The sequence below is a fragment of the Echinococcus granulosus genome, assembly GCF_000524195.1.
Source record: "Echinococcus granulosus chromosome Unknown EG_S00096, whole genome shotgun sequence".
Lineage (NCBI taxonomy): Eukaryota > Metazoa > Platyhelminthes > Cestoda > Cyclophyllidea > Taeniidae > Echinococcus > Echinococcus granulosus.
Window position 1 is genome coordinate 305,291 of NW_020170476.1, and position 13,364 is coordinate 318,654.

A 13,364-nucleotide genomic window follows, 5' to 3' on the forward strand; every position below is an offset into this window, starting at 1 on the left:
TACCTACCCCAATTTGAACTGCTGTGCTGAAGCAAAGCCTACCGATCCATTTATATATCATATGGACAGACTGCCATAAGGCATCCGATGTTGGGATCGCGGAGTGACGTTCTCAATAAACAGTTAATTATACGGACTGTGTCATGGGAACACCGAGTCTAGGGTGCTTGAGGAAATAAAAGACGGATTGATATGAATGTGCATTCGCCCACGCAAATGACAAGAGTAAAAGCAGCGTTAGAATTGGTTCCTACATAGTTTCCAACACGTTGTTCTTGCTGCATGCTGAGTAACATCGAATCCTTACATGTGAATTTCGTGATGAAGACACCCTCCTGTAAATTACGAACTTGTGTGTGAGTTGTTTTAAATGTAGAAACGGTTTTTCTGAAGTCGCCGAAAGACAAGTGGACAGATGAGAGGTGAAACATGCTGGAGCAATAAGGTTGAGGCGATGCTGGGTGAAAATTACCCCTCGGGATAATGAACACGAACACAGTGGCAGTGGCAGCGGAAGAAATGCGTGTGGAAGTAAGACGTAAGAAGATATGACACACTATGGCGCAGCCTTCGGTGAACCATGAGCAAGAAAGAAGCAAGGCCCAAGATTGCCCATTTCGGAACGAGCAGTATCAAAAGCAAGTCGGGCAAAACCACCGGTAATTTGGCAAGACGATTGCTTTGGCAACGTGCCAAGCAGGTTAAATGTTCATCAAATTTGAGGTGCAGACACGTACATTGCTGACTTTCAAACCGTAATTGTTGATTCAACTCACAAAACATGTTTGAAGTCATGGCTGAGCAAATATCCGAGTAAAAAGGACAAATAAATGAGACCAAACTTACAATAACACCCATACATTTGACATGTCTAACTACTCACAGTTTCCATCTGACTGTGAGAGAAGACGTATCATAGAGTGGAAGAGGCCGCATCATCAGCACCCTCTTGTCATTGCAATTCACTCCATGCTACTGCCTGTCAACGCTGCTGCTGCTGCTGTTGCAGCATACAGTGTCATCCCACCCAGTGGCATGAAACGTGCTTGAACACAGCCACATGATGAAGGTGAGTGAGTGAGTGATGTGGTAGCGTTGTCAACTGAGACAGACAAACACTTTGCTTGTGACTCCTGGGATGTGTGGTAAGGAAAAGACAGGAATGCTAAAGTAGGCGCAGGCGAAGCAAGAGAGAAGAAAATTGAGACCTAGAGGGTAGCAGTGGCGGCAGGGTGTAGATTGAGGTTGCGTCTGCACAAGTAGCTGGGAGGTGTGAAGTGAGAAGAGTACGTTGATGGGTGAAGGAGGTATTGTGCGAGGTAATGTGAGGCGGTGTGGCAGACGTATGTATAAGCAAACATGAGAGGTGGTGTGTGTGTGTGTGTGTGTATGTGGCTGTCTTGCTGCTGGTGAGAAGGGACAGGTAGAGAGGCTGGTGATAGAAGGGGTGTGAGGACTGCGCGCACTCCCAGATCGTCAAATTCAGCCTAATGAACGCAAAAGTGGCGTTCAAGTCATCACAAATGCCGTACCTGTCAAACAAGGAGCTCGTGGTACTCACTAGTGTGGAGCACGCTCTCTTCAACCGAACCCTGGCATAATGCATGTCTTCCGTTGAGGAACACGGGAAGGTATGGAATTTCAGTAACGCTAGTTCATTGGTTGATTGTCCAACTCTATGTATTTGGTAACAACAATAACATCACCAATGTATAATTTGCAGGCGTTTTGGTCTCCAAACAATGCCAATGAGCCCAGTCCCTTCTCTAGACAAACAATACATATTTTGTCCCAGTAGCATGTCTTTACTCGTCTTCAAGGCTGCTTGGAGACCCTACACAGTCTCAATTACGTATCAACAAACGAGGCTGCAACTGTAGAGTAGCAAACTTCCTTAGCCATCAACAAATAAGTACCGAAATGCACTGAAGCCCGAGACATATTTTAACTAAAATTGAATGTAAAAAAGAAATATTATAGAAGCATGACAGTGGATGTAATGAAATATTTCTGGGTTTAGGCATGCAGTTTGATAACGAAAGAAGTGTGGAAACGCTTAAGCCGATCTTATATGAGAATGACGTAAAACACAGCGTTCTGCAATTAGATGCATGCAAGCTTTGGCCGCATTTCTTATAGTAAAGAGTTGAAGTACGCTCTTCCAGCTCTGGATTGATATCAACAGGGACAGCTGGAAGGAAAATGAAGGAATCGTGAGTAGTGAGGAAGCTGTGAATTGGTTCCATGCACCGTGGGGCAATAAAGCAACTGCCCTCCTGATAGAAGAACACCAGCGAACACCTTTTAAATTAACTTCTGTTCTTGTAATAGATGGACACTTCGGTATGTGTACAAATACACATGGTATTCGATGGTGTTATGAATAATCTGCTGAGAAAAGACGCATTTTCGACATGGCTCCACCGTTTAACGATCGGTTAGATTCCACTTGCCCATCCTCTCTTAAGAAACAAGCATTAACCCCGATCAATTGCATTTAATATAAACCAGAAACAAACGAGCTTTTTCCTCATTTTGCAGCTTTCTGTGTGAAATGTGCACATTATCTTTTGGTTCACTTCCATCAACACTTCTTGTGGTTCGGTTTTAACCTGTAAATTGACATGATTGAGAACGTTGGCAACGCCATGGCTACTGGAGCATGGCACAATCGTCGGCATACCTATCTATCCATGCTTTGCAGAAGCACCAGAACATTTATTCAGACATATTCTTTATGGGCAAGATACACCCAAAGAGGATGGTGGAAGGGAATGAGGTGCTAATATAAGTAGAATTTTGACCATTTTTATCATGACTGCATGTGTGCCATGAGCTGTTGAATGGCACATGACAGGGTGATCATCCATGGCGGTGAGGTTGACTAACCTGTGGCAAGATGCAGAATTTGTGCAGTGCGATCGGCCTTAACAACAAAATATCTCTGCTATGCCTACCATTGGGAGAGCTTGAATGAGCATCTGCATGCAGTATTCGAATGCAAAACCCGTCTGTCTCTAACGGAGACCTGCGGTGCAAGGATTCATTAACACGAGTCAGTAGCAGTGCTGCGGGCACAGCTGGCCAAACACCCACTCCTGTTACTACCCAACGAGATTTCACTCTTTCTCTCTTCTTCCCACCTCCACTTCCTTATACTTTCTCCCTTCCATCCTCTGAGTGCAATCCTGTTGACCGAGCAATGGAAGGATGGCGGGTAGAATTTGACAAAAATTCAGCTATTAATGTACTTGCTACAAACGAGAAACCAATCCCATTTATAATGTGGTGGACATTAGGTTTGTCCATTGTAAGTGACAGAACAGAGTGGAGACGGGGACTTGATGCTGCCCTAGCGAAGCATAATTCCATCCAACCCAGCAAGCACTCGTGCACTCTCTTATGCAGCTCTCACTCCATTGTTCAAAATGCAGCATCCACACAGAGTCTGACGAGATGCAATAAGTTGGAAATACGGCAATGCGGAATTCCGAAGGAGTGGATGAGTGATGCATTGCTTAATGAAAGCGTCCATAGCAATCGCCACCACCAAAGAATCCAATTCCATTCATGATGTGTAAGACATTGGGATCTTTCATTGTAAGTGGAAGAAGGGAGCAAAAATGAGGACCTAATGCTGACCTGTGTGAGTACAATTGCATTCACTGCAGCCGGCACTCGTCTGCTCCTCCATTTAACCACCATTCCAGCTTTCAAATGAAGCATTTGCGCTGCGTCTAAAAAGATCCGACGGTTTAGAGAAAGCCCAATAAAATAGCTAGATGAGTTAGACGAATCATGCATTTATTATTGGAAGCATCAGTGTAATCGCTTTGAGTATTGAGGAATATCAAGTTGATGAATGCAACACATATTACTACGCAAGTAGGGGAGTGCAGAAAGGAAGAAACAGGCCTGCCTCTTCCGCTTAATCCACTGCTACGAGGGACTTCACTCAGACGCGTGAAGAGTTCGTCCAAACACACAGCACCAAAGTCGAGTATATAGTTGGGCGATTCCAACGTAGCCTAACAAACTCATTTCCTATGTCACCACATCCATCTCAAATTGGCCTCATGTGCAACTGACCCACTCGCTTCCCCATGACCTCAATAACCCACTGCGCCTTCTCCTCAGCTCTTCACGCCATCCTCTCTCCACTCGCCTACACCTTACCCTAGCACTGTCACAAGAGGATTCTCTCCTGCATTATCACCTCCTCTCCTCGTCTACTTCCATCCTCACCTTCACAATCCCCGAATCCTCATCCTTCTCCTCCTCCTCCTCCTCCTCCTCCTTCTCCCACCAATCCTTCAATGTTTCCATCCGATTTAGTCAGCACAATGTGTATTCATCATTTCCATTCCATTATGGTCACTGCAATGCCTTCAACTTGCACTTCTATTCATATAGACTCACCAGCTCAGCTTGTACACGGTTTTGCTCCACTCCCATCACTTCATTGATTTTAACAGTCAAAGAGACGATCAGCCCATTAAACTTGGATCGCACCAATCCCCAGTGGTTGTGTGCAACTGCCGAAAAGGTCACGAGGTCATTTTATTGACAGTCATTCGAATAATGAAGCAGTTAGTCATTTAGCTAGGTTGGGAATTCATGGAGAGACAAATCCGTTGGTGAATCATGAACCAGTGAGATTAGGATTGGATAGAGCAGCAGGAAGAAAGAGGATATTGCAGACGCCTCCTCAGTCGTTTGGATCACTAGAATGGGAGAAAGGAAGGAAGATGGGGAGGTTGAATTGAGTCCACGTGGGTGAGAAGGGTGTCAGTGAAGTAAACAATGGTAAGGAAGGGATGAATGAGGGAAAGTATGCAAACTTACTGAAAGACGTGGGAGAGTTAGGAGTTGCGAGTTGGTAGCTGAGAGAAGAGATGTGCAATAATTGAGGTTTAAGCTGAAGAGTTAAGAAGAGCACTGATGCCCCTCTCCTAACCACCCACCTACGTCCGTCCACCTCCATCTGTTTATCTATCTACAACCTCACCATCCTCTTCATTCATTCCTCAATTCCCCCATGCATTCCCCCTTACTCAACATTGATTCATCTTTCCCTCTCTCTCTCTTTCCTACCCGGTCGGGTGGATGACAGACTGGCCAGCTGGATTGTCAAGCGACCGACCAACTGACTGACTGAGTAGCATGGTTCCTCGTGTAATGGTGAAAATACTGGGGATTGCCCAACACCTCCTCAGCCGTGCGACCATTTGGGTGGTAGCTCATAGAAAGTCACCCACTACGAGGTGATTCCGAGGGACAGATTGTGTGGTGCTATTTCTCCAGCTCTTCCCTCGCTACACATTCGCATATATCCACATCTTGTTCTCTGTCGCGGCTTTGGTGGTTCACAGTTAGTGTGCCAGTAGTGGAGACGCTGTGGATGTAGATGACGATGTGATGCTGACAGGAGTGCATCCTACCTGGGTTGGTGACAATTGCCACACCTCCGCACACTCATCCATATCTGACCACACACTTGTCACACTCTGATTCCCCCTCCAATAACTCAATGTCGTCGTCATCGATGTTACCGTTATTAAACCGCTCTCCACATTGTGGGTTATTAATACCACTGCCCAACTGAATGCCACAGATGAGACCTGAGTGCAGAAGGGGAGGAAGAGTAGTGGCTGTGAGTAGAAGAAGTAGAATGAAGGCAAAAATGCAGAAGAGGGGAGTTACTTACCAATGTCCTCCATGGAATCGTTGGGTGAGAGTGGTGCTGGTGGTACGGTGTGATTGACGGGAGTGGTCTAACGGGATGTAATGGACGTCAGAGAAGTGGACGCTGATTGTGCAGTCGGTGGTTGGAACAGTGAATGCGAGTCGGAGGATTGCGTGAAGTCGGAGTGAGGTGAGGAGGTGGAGGCTGAGGATGGTAGACGATTTTCTGTGAGGATGGAGGAGGAAGGCCCAATGAGGTAGAGAGTTCCCAAGGAAGAGACAGTAGTTGTCGCCTCAACATCAGTGCTAGTGGTAATGGAGGTAGTGTTTGTAAGGCCAGCAGATGTTGAATTTCACCTGCCAATGCATTTAGAGATAAGCAACGCTGATGGCCTGAATGCACTGCAATTGCTGCAATTGTGGAACCCACTTGCGCATGAGCGGGTGCACTGCTGGAAGGTGGTGTTGACGACCGTAGTGCTTGTGGTGAAGGAAAGAGAGAGTGGAGACTAGGGAGGAGTGTGGGAGAGCGTTGCTGCTGCATTGTGACCCATATTATGTAAAATTTTGACGAGGAATGCAAATTCCAGGACGATCTAATTTTCAAACAACACGTATCACAACAAAAGAATGAGTCAAACAAACGCTTTGTGTGAATCAAAGACAATGTGAATTGCTTGAATGAGAGGGTAAGACACCTTCAGTTGGCAGGTGTCACTGAGACCGACTGCCACCCCCCTGAGCTCATCGAGTCAGAGTCACGATCATAGACGGTGTCATCTTTTTGTAGACGTGGAAAATCATTGACTGTGAAACAGTCACCGATGATCGAAATAGCCAATGCTCTCGCTAATGTATTCATATGAGACTGAACTAACTTGAGTTGCCAACTCGGTTGACCCAAAGGAGAGTCACAGCACAGTCTTGCAAAATTTGTGCGATTTCCGACCACTGCAGCTATGCTAGCCGCTGTCGTATCAGACAGCATCGGCAGTGAGTCAAAGTCAACAGTTGTATCAGTGCTGAGGCTCTGCGACGGTGGATGGTACAACGGAAGGTATAAATTGACGGAGTAACCGACTGGGAATGGTGTCAAGTAGAGCGTTTTACATTGAATGCCATGTTGTTGTTGCGAATCATCTTCCACTGTTCATGCGATACTGGAATGCATGCAGACAATTGACGGAATCTCCAAATTACAGCATTGAAAATGAGATAACTTGAAGGTGGTAGGCAGATGACAAAATGTGATTTAATTTTATCAGCATGGAGTGTGATATCAAAATGACTTACCGGTTTGCTTTTGTTTTCTTCCCGCCTTTCATATTCCATCTGTTTCCTTCTGAATGCGTGAAAGTTGCCTAGGTTTGTCGCAACAGCCATACGCACAGGCATGTAGCCAAGCATATAGGGACAGGTAAACATTGTGTGTTGAAATAAGGCTTATACCATTTAATAATCGCTTCCTCCTCTTCTTCACGACAACTTCCTTTCACTTCTTTTCTAATCCGTCATATGTCTATTTCTCATGGGCCATTATCCCATGGGCATGGATGTTTTTCCAACAAATCCAACTGCTAATCTCGCGTTTTGGACGATTTCGCACATTACGTAGGTAAGGAGTATTTTGTAATTCATCACCACTTATGCCCCTCTTATCATTCTCCCCTCATGTCATCTTTGCATCACATCAAATTCTTTTTCCACCTTTATAAGTATTCCTCATTGATATTAATTCGCCGCTATTGCTTTCTACTTATTTCTGCTTACCTTCATTTATTTACATTTCAGTGTTTATTTTCAATTATTTTCCCCTGCGTAGCCCCTTCACTTCACCATGTTTTACAACTTCGATTGAGTGGCTCGGCTGTTGCGGAAGCGACACTTGATGCCTGTAGCGTGAAGCAGCAGCCTGCTGGAGGTGCTTTCTAGTAGATGTGCAAGCGGCCTCGTAAAGTTTCGGTGAGTTGAGAAGGTTGCGCTTCGCGCAGTCTCCTGTCGACTGTACGGCGTATTTTCAATGTCTTCGTAAAGGCGGTCAGGAGTATTCCTCTGCCTAATCCCTTTTCTGCAGTTATCCCAATTCTACCCGTAAGTTGATTTTAATTTAACAAGTTGTTATTTACCTATTTGGGTTCTTATTCTGGATTGAAGGATGTGTGATCTTATCGTTGCCCAAAAAAAAGGGAATCCGTTGATTGGATTCTGCAATACTATCTGCTGGTAAACCATACCTAAAATGTTTAGTCAATGCGATGAAGACGGTGATGTGTGTGAAATGTGCACATTATCTTTTGGTTCACTTCCATCAACACTTCTTGTGGTTCGGTTTTAACCTGTAAATTGACATGATTGAGAACGTTGGCAACGCCATGGCTACTGGAGCATGGCACAATCGTCGGCATACCTATCTATCCATGCTTTGCAGAAGCACCAGAACATTTATTCAGACATATTCTTTATGGGCAAGATACACCCAAAGAGGATGGTGGAAGGGAATGAGGTGCTAATATAAGTAGAATTTTGACCATTTTTATCATGACTGCATGTGTGCCATGAGCTGTTGAATGGCACATGACAGGGTGATCATCCATGGCGGTGAGGTTGACTAACCTGTGGCAAGATGCAGAATTTGTGCAGTGCGATCGGCCTTAACAACAAAATATCTCTGCTATGCCTACCATTGGGAGAGCTTGAATGAGCATCTGCATGCAGTATTCGAATGCAAAACCCGTCTGTCTCTAACGGAGACCTGCGGTGCAAGGATTCATTAACACGAGTCAGTAGCAGTGCTGCGGGCACAGCTGGCCAAACACCCACTCCTGTTACTACCCAACGAGATTTCACTCTTTCTCTCTTCTTCCCACCTCCACTTCCTTATACTTTCTCCCTTCCATCCTCTGAGTGCAATCCTGTTGACCGAGCAATGGAAGGATGGCGGGTAGAATTTGACAAAAATTCAGCTATTAATGTACTTGCTACAAACGAGAAACCAATCCCATTTATAATGTGGTGGACATTAGGTTTGTCCATTGTAAGTGACAGAACAGAGTGGAGACGGGGACTTGATGCTGCCCTAGCGAAGCATAATTCCATCCAACCCAGCAAGCACTCGTGCACTCTCTTATGCAGCTCTCACTCCATTGTTCAAAATGCAGCATCCACACAGAGTCTGACGAGATGCAATAAGTTGGAAATACGGCAATGCGGAATTCCGAAGGAGTGGATGAGTGATGCATTGCTTAATGAAAGCGTCCATAGCAATCGCCACCACCAAAGAATCCAATTCCATTCATGATGTGTAAGACATTGGGATCTTTCATTGTAAGTGGAAGAAGGGAGCAAAAATGAGGACCTAATGCTGACCTGTGTGAGTACAATTGCATTCACTGCAGCCGGCACTCGTCTGCTCCTCCATTTAACCACCATTCCAGCTTTCAAATGAAGCATTTGCGCTGCGTCTAAAAAGATCCGACGGTTTAGAGAAAGCCCAATAAAATAGCTAGATGAGTTAGACGAATCATGCATTTATTATTGGAAGCATCAGTGTAATCGCTTTGAGTATTGAGGAATATCAAGTTGATGAATGCAACACATATTACTACGCAAGTAGGGGAGTGCAGAAAGGAAGAAACAGGCCTGCCTCTTCCGCTTAATCCACTGCTACGAGGGACTTCACTCAGACGCGTGAAGAGTTCGTCCAAACACACAGCACCAAAGTCGAGTATATAGTTGGGCGATTCCAACGTAGCCTAACAAACTCATTTCCTATGTCACCACATCCATCTCAAATTGGCCTCATGTGCAACTGACCCACTCGCTTCCCCATGACCTCAATAACCCACTGCGCCTTCTCCTCAGCTCTTCACGCCATCCTCTCTCCACTCGCCTACACCTTACCCTAGCACTGTCACAAGAGGATTCTCTCCTGCATTATCACCTCCTCTCCTCGTCTACTTCCATCCTCACCTTCACAATCCCCGAATCCTCATCCTTCTCCTCCTCCTCCTCCTCCTCCTCCTTCTCCCACCAATCCTTCAATGTTTCCATCCGATTTAGTCAGCACAATGTGTATTCATCATTTCCATTCCATTATGGTCACTGCAATGCCTTCAACTTGCACTTCTATTCATATAGACTCACCAGCTCAGCTTGTACACGGTTTTGCTCCACTCCCATCACTTCATTGATTTTAACAGTCAAAGAGACGATCAGCCCATTAAACTTGGATCGCACCAATCCCCAGTGGTTGTGTGCAACTGCCGAAAAGGTCACGAGGTCATTTTATTGACAGTCATTCGAATAATGAAGCAGTTAGTCATTTAGCTAGGTTGGGAATTCATGGAGAGACAAATCCGTTGGTGAATCATGAACCAGTGAGATTAGGATTGGATAGAGCAGCAGGAAGAAAGAGGATATTGCAGACGCCTCCTCAGTCGTTTGGATCACTAGAATGGGAGAAAGGAAGGAAGATGGGGAGGTTGAATTGAGTCCACGTGGGTGAGAAGGGTGTCAGTGAAGTAAACAATGGTAAGGAAGGGATGAATGAGGGAAAGTATGCAAACTTACTGAAAGACGTGGGAGAGTTAGGAGTTGCGAGTTGGTAGCTGAGAGAAGAGATGTGCAATAATTGAGGTTTAAGCTGAAGAGTTAAGAAGAGCACTGATGCCCCTCTCCTAACCACCCACCTACGTCCGTCCACCTCCATCTGTTTATCTATCTACAACCTCACCATCCTCTTCATTCATTCCTCAATTCCCCCATGCATTCCCCCTTACTCAACATTGATTCATCTTTCCCTCTCTCTCTCTTTCCTACCCGGTCGGGTGGATGACAGACTGGCCAGCTGGATTGTCAAGCGACCGACCAACTGACTGACTGAGTAGCATGGTTCCTCGTGTAATGGTGAAAATACTGGGGATTGCCCAACACCTCCTCAGCCGTGCGACCATTTGGGTGGTAGCTCATAGAAAGTCACCCACTACGAGGTGATTCCGAGGGACAGATTGTGTGGTGCTATTTCTCCAGCTCTTCCCTCGCTACACATTCGCATATATCCACATCTTGTTCTCTGTCGCGGCTTTGGTGGTTCACAGTTAGTGTGCCAGTAGTGGAGACGCTGTGGATGTAGATGACGATGTGATGCTGACAGGAGTGCATCCTACCTGGGTTGGTGACAATTGCCACACCTCCGCACACTCATCCATATCTGACCACACACTTGTCACACTCTGATTCCCCCTCCAATAACTCAATGTCGTCGTCATCGATGTTACCGTTATTAAACCGCTCTCCACATTGTGGGTTATTAATACCACTGCCCAACTGAATGCCACAGATGAGACCTGAGTGCAGAAGGGGAGGAAGAGTAGTGGCTGTGAGTAGAAGAAGTAGAATGAAGGCAAAAATGCAGAAGAGGGGAGTTACTTACCAATGTCCTCCATGGAATCGTTGGGTGAGAGTGGTGCTGGTGGTACGGTGTGATTGACGGGAGTGGTCTAACGGGATGTAATGGACGTCAGAGAAGTGGACGCTGATTGTGCAGTCGGTGGTTGGAACAGTGAATGCGAGTCGGAGGATTGCGTGAAGTCGGAGTGAGGTGAGGAGGTGGAGGCTGAGGATGGTAGACGATTTTCTGTGAGGATGGAGGAGGAAGGCCCAATGAGGTAGAGAGTTCCCAAGGAAGAGACAGTAGTTGTCGCCTCAACATCAGTGCTAGTGGTAATGGAGGTAGTGTTTGTAAGGCCAGCAGATGTTGAATTTCACCTGCCAATGCATTTAGAGATAAGCAACGCTGATGGCCTGAATGCACTGCAATTGCTGCAATTGTGGAACCCACTTGCGCATGAGCGGGTGCACTGCTGGAAGGTGGTGTTGACGACCGTAGTGCTTGTGGTGAAGGAAAGAGAGAGTGGAGACTAGGGAGGAGTGTGGGAGAGCGTTGCTGCTGCATTGTGACCCATATTATGTAAAATTTTGACGAGGAATGCAAATTCCAGGACGATCTAATTTTCAAACAACACGTATCACAACAAAAGAATGAGTCAAACAAACGCTTTGTGTGAATCAAAGACAATGTGAATTGCTTGAATGAGAGGGTAAGACACCTTCAGTTGGCAGGTGTCACTGAGACCGACTGCCACCCCCCTGAGCTCATCGAGTCAGAGTCACGATCATAGACGGTGTCATCTTTTTGTAGACGTGGAAAATCATTGACTGTGAAACAGTCACCGATGATCGAAATAGCCAATGCTCTCGCTAATGTATTCATATGAGACTGAACTAACTTGAGTTGCCAACTCGGTTGACCCAAAGGAGAGTCACAGCACAGTCTTGCAAAATTTGTGCGATTTCCGACCACTGCAGCTATGCTAGCCGCTGTCGTATCAGACAGCATCGGCAGTGAGTCAAAGTCAACAGTTGTATCAGTGCTGAGGCTCTGCGACGGTGGATGGTACAACGGAAGGTATAAATTGACGGAGTAACCGACTGGGAATGGTGTCAAGTAGAGCGTTTTACATTGAATGCCATGTTGTTGTTGCGAATCATCTTCCACTGTTCATGCGATACTGGAATGCATGCAGACAATTGACGGAATCTCCAAATTACAGCATTGAAAATGAGATAACTTGAAGGTGGTAGGCAGATGACAAAATGTGATTTAATTTTATCAGCATGGAGTGTGATATCAAAATGACTTACCGGTTTGCTTTTGTTTTCTTCCCGCCTTTCATATTCCATCTGTTTCCTTCTGAATGCGTGAAAGTTGCCTAGGTTTGTCGCAACAGCCATACGCACAGGCATGTAGCCAAGCATATAGGGACAGGTAAACATTGTGTGTTGAAATAAGGCTTATACCATTTAATAATCGCTTCCTCCTCTTCTTCACGACAACTTCCTTTCACTTCTTTTCTAATCCGTCATATGTCTATTTCTCATGGGCCATTATCCCATGGGCATGGATGTTTTTCCAACAAATCCAACTGCTAATCTCGCGTTTTGGACGATTTCGCACATTACGTAGGTAAGGAGTATTTTGTAATTCATCACCACTTATGCCCCTCTTATCATTCTCCCCTCATGTCATCTTTGCATCACATCAAATTCTTTTTCCACCTTTATAAGTATTCCTCATTGATATTAATTCGCCGCTATTGCTTTCTACTTATTTCTGCTTACCTTCATTTATTTACATTTCAGTGTTTATTTTCAATTATTTTCCCCTGCGTAGCCCCTTCACTTCACCATGTTTTACAACTTCGATTGAGTGGCTCGGCTGTTGCGGAAGCGACACTTGATGCCTGTAGCGTGAAGCAGCAGCCTGCTGGAGGTGCTTTCTAGTAGATGTGCAAGCGGCCTCGTAAAGTTTCGGTGAGTTGAGAAGGTTGCGCTTCGCGCAGTCTCCTGTCGACTGTACGGCGTATTTTCAATGTCTTCGTAAAGGCGGTCAGGAGTATTCCTCTGCCTAATCCCTTTTCTGCAGTTATCCCAATTCTACCCGTAAGTTGATTTTAATTTAACAAGTTGTTATTTACCTATTTGGGTTCTTATTCTGGATTGAAGGATGTGTGATCTTATCGTTGCCCAAAAAAAAGGGAATCCGTTGATTGGATTCTGCAATACTATCTGCTGGTAAACCATACCTAAAATGTTTAGTCAATGCGATGAAGACGGTGATG

The 13,364-nt window shown here is 45.5% G+C and overlaps 3 protein-coding genes across 3 annotated transcripts; 1 reads left to right on the forward strand and 2 right to left on the reverse strand. All coding sequences in view use genetic code 11, as the record gives it.

Moving 5' to 3' along the window:
- Positions 1-1,650: 1,650 nt before the first annotated feature.
- Positions 1,651-4,326, reverse strand: EGR_08124 (hypothetical protein; the record flags this gene model as incomplete). Its single annotated transcript, XM_024497373.1, has 3 exons — positions 1,651-1,766; positions 2,483-2,612; positions 4,246-4,326. 3 exons carry the CDS (start codon positions 4,324-4,326, stop codon positions 1,651-1,653), a joined length of 327 nt encoding a protein of 108 aa, XP_024348244.1.
- Positions 4,327-8,611: 4,285 nt separating this feature from the next.
- EGR_08125 (hypothetical protein) lies at positions 8,612-9,875 on the forward strand (the record flags this gene model as incomplete). Its single annotated transcript, XM_024497374.1, has 2 exons — positions 8,612-8,719; positions 9,603-9,875. 2 exons carry the CDS (start codon positions 8,612-8,614, stop codon positions 9,873-9,875), a joined length of 381 nt encoding a protein of 126 aa, XP_024348245.1.
- A 2,311-nt stretch (positions 9,876-12,186) lies between these two features.
- Positions 12,187-12,426, reverse strand: EGR_08126 (hypothetical protein; the record flags this gene model as incomplete). The annotated part of the gene is made up of 1 exon (XM_024497375.1): positions 12,187-12,426. The coding sequence occupies one exon, from the start codon at positions 12,424-12,426 to the stop codon at positions 12,187-12,189; it is 240 nt and encodes a 79-aa protein (XP_024348246.1).
- Positions 12,427-13,364: the final 938 nt, after the last annotated feature.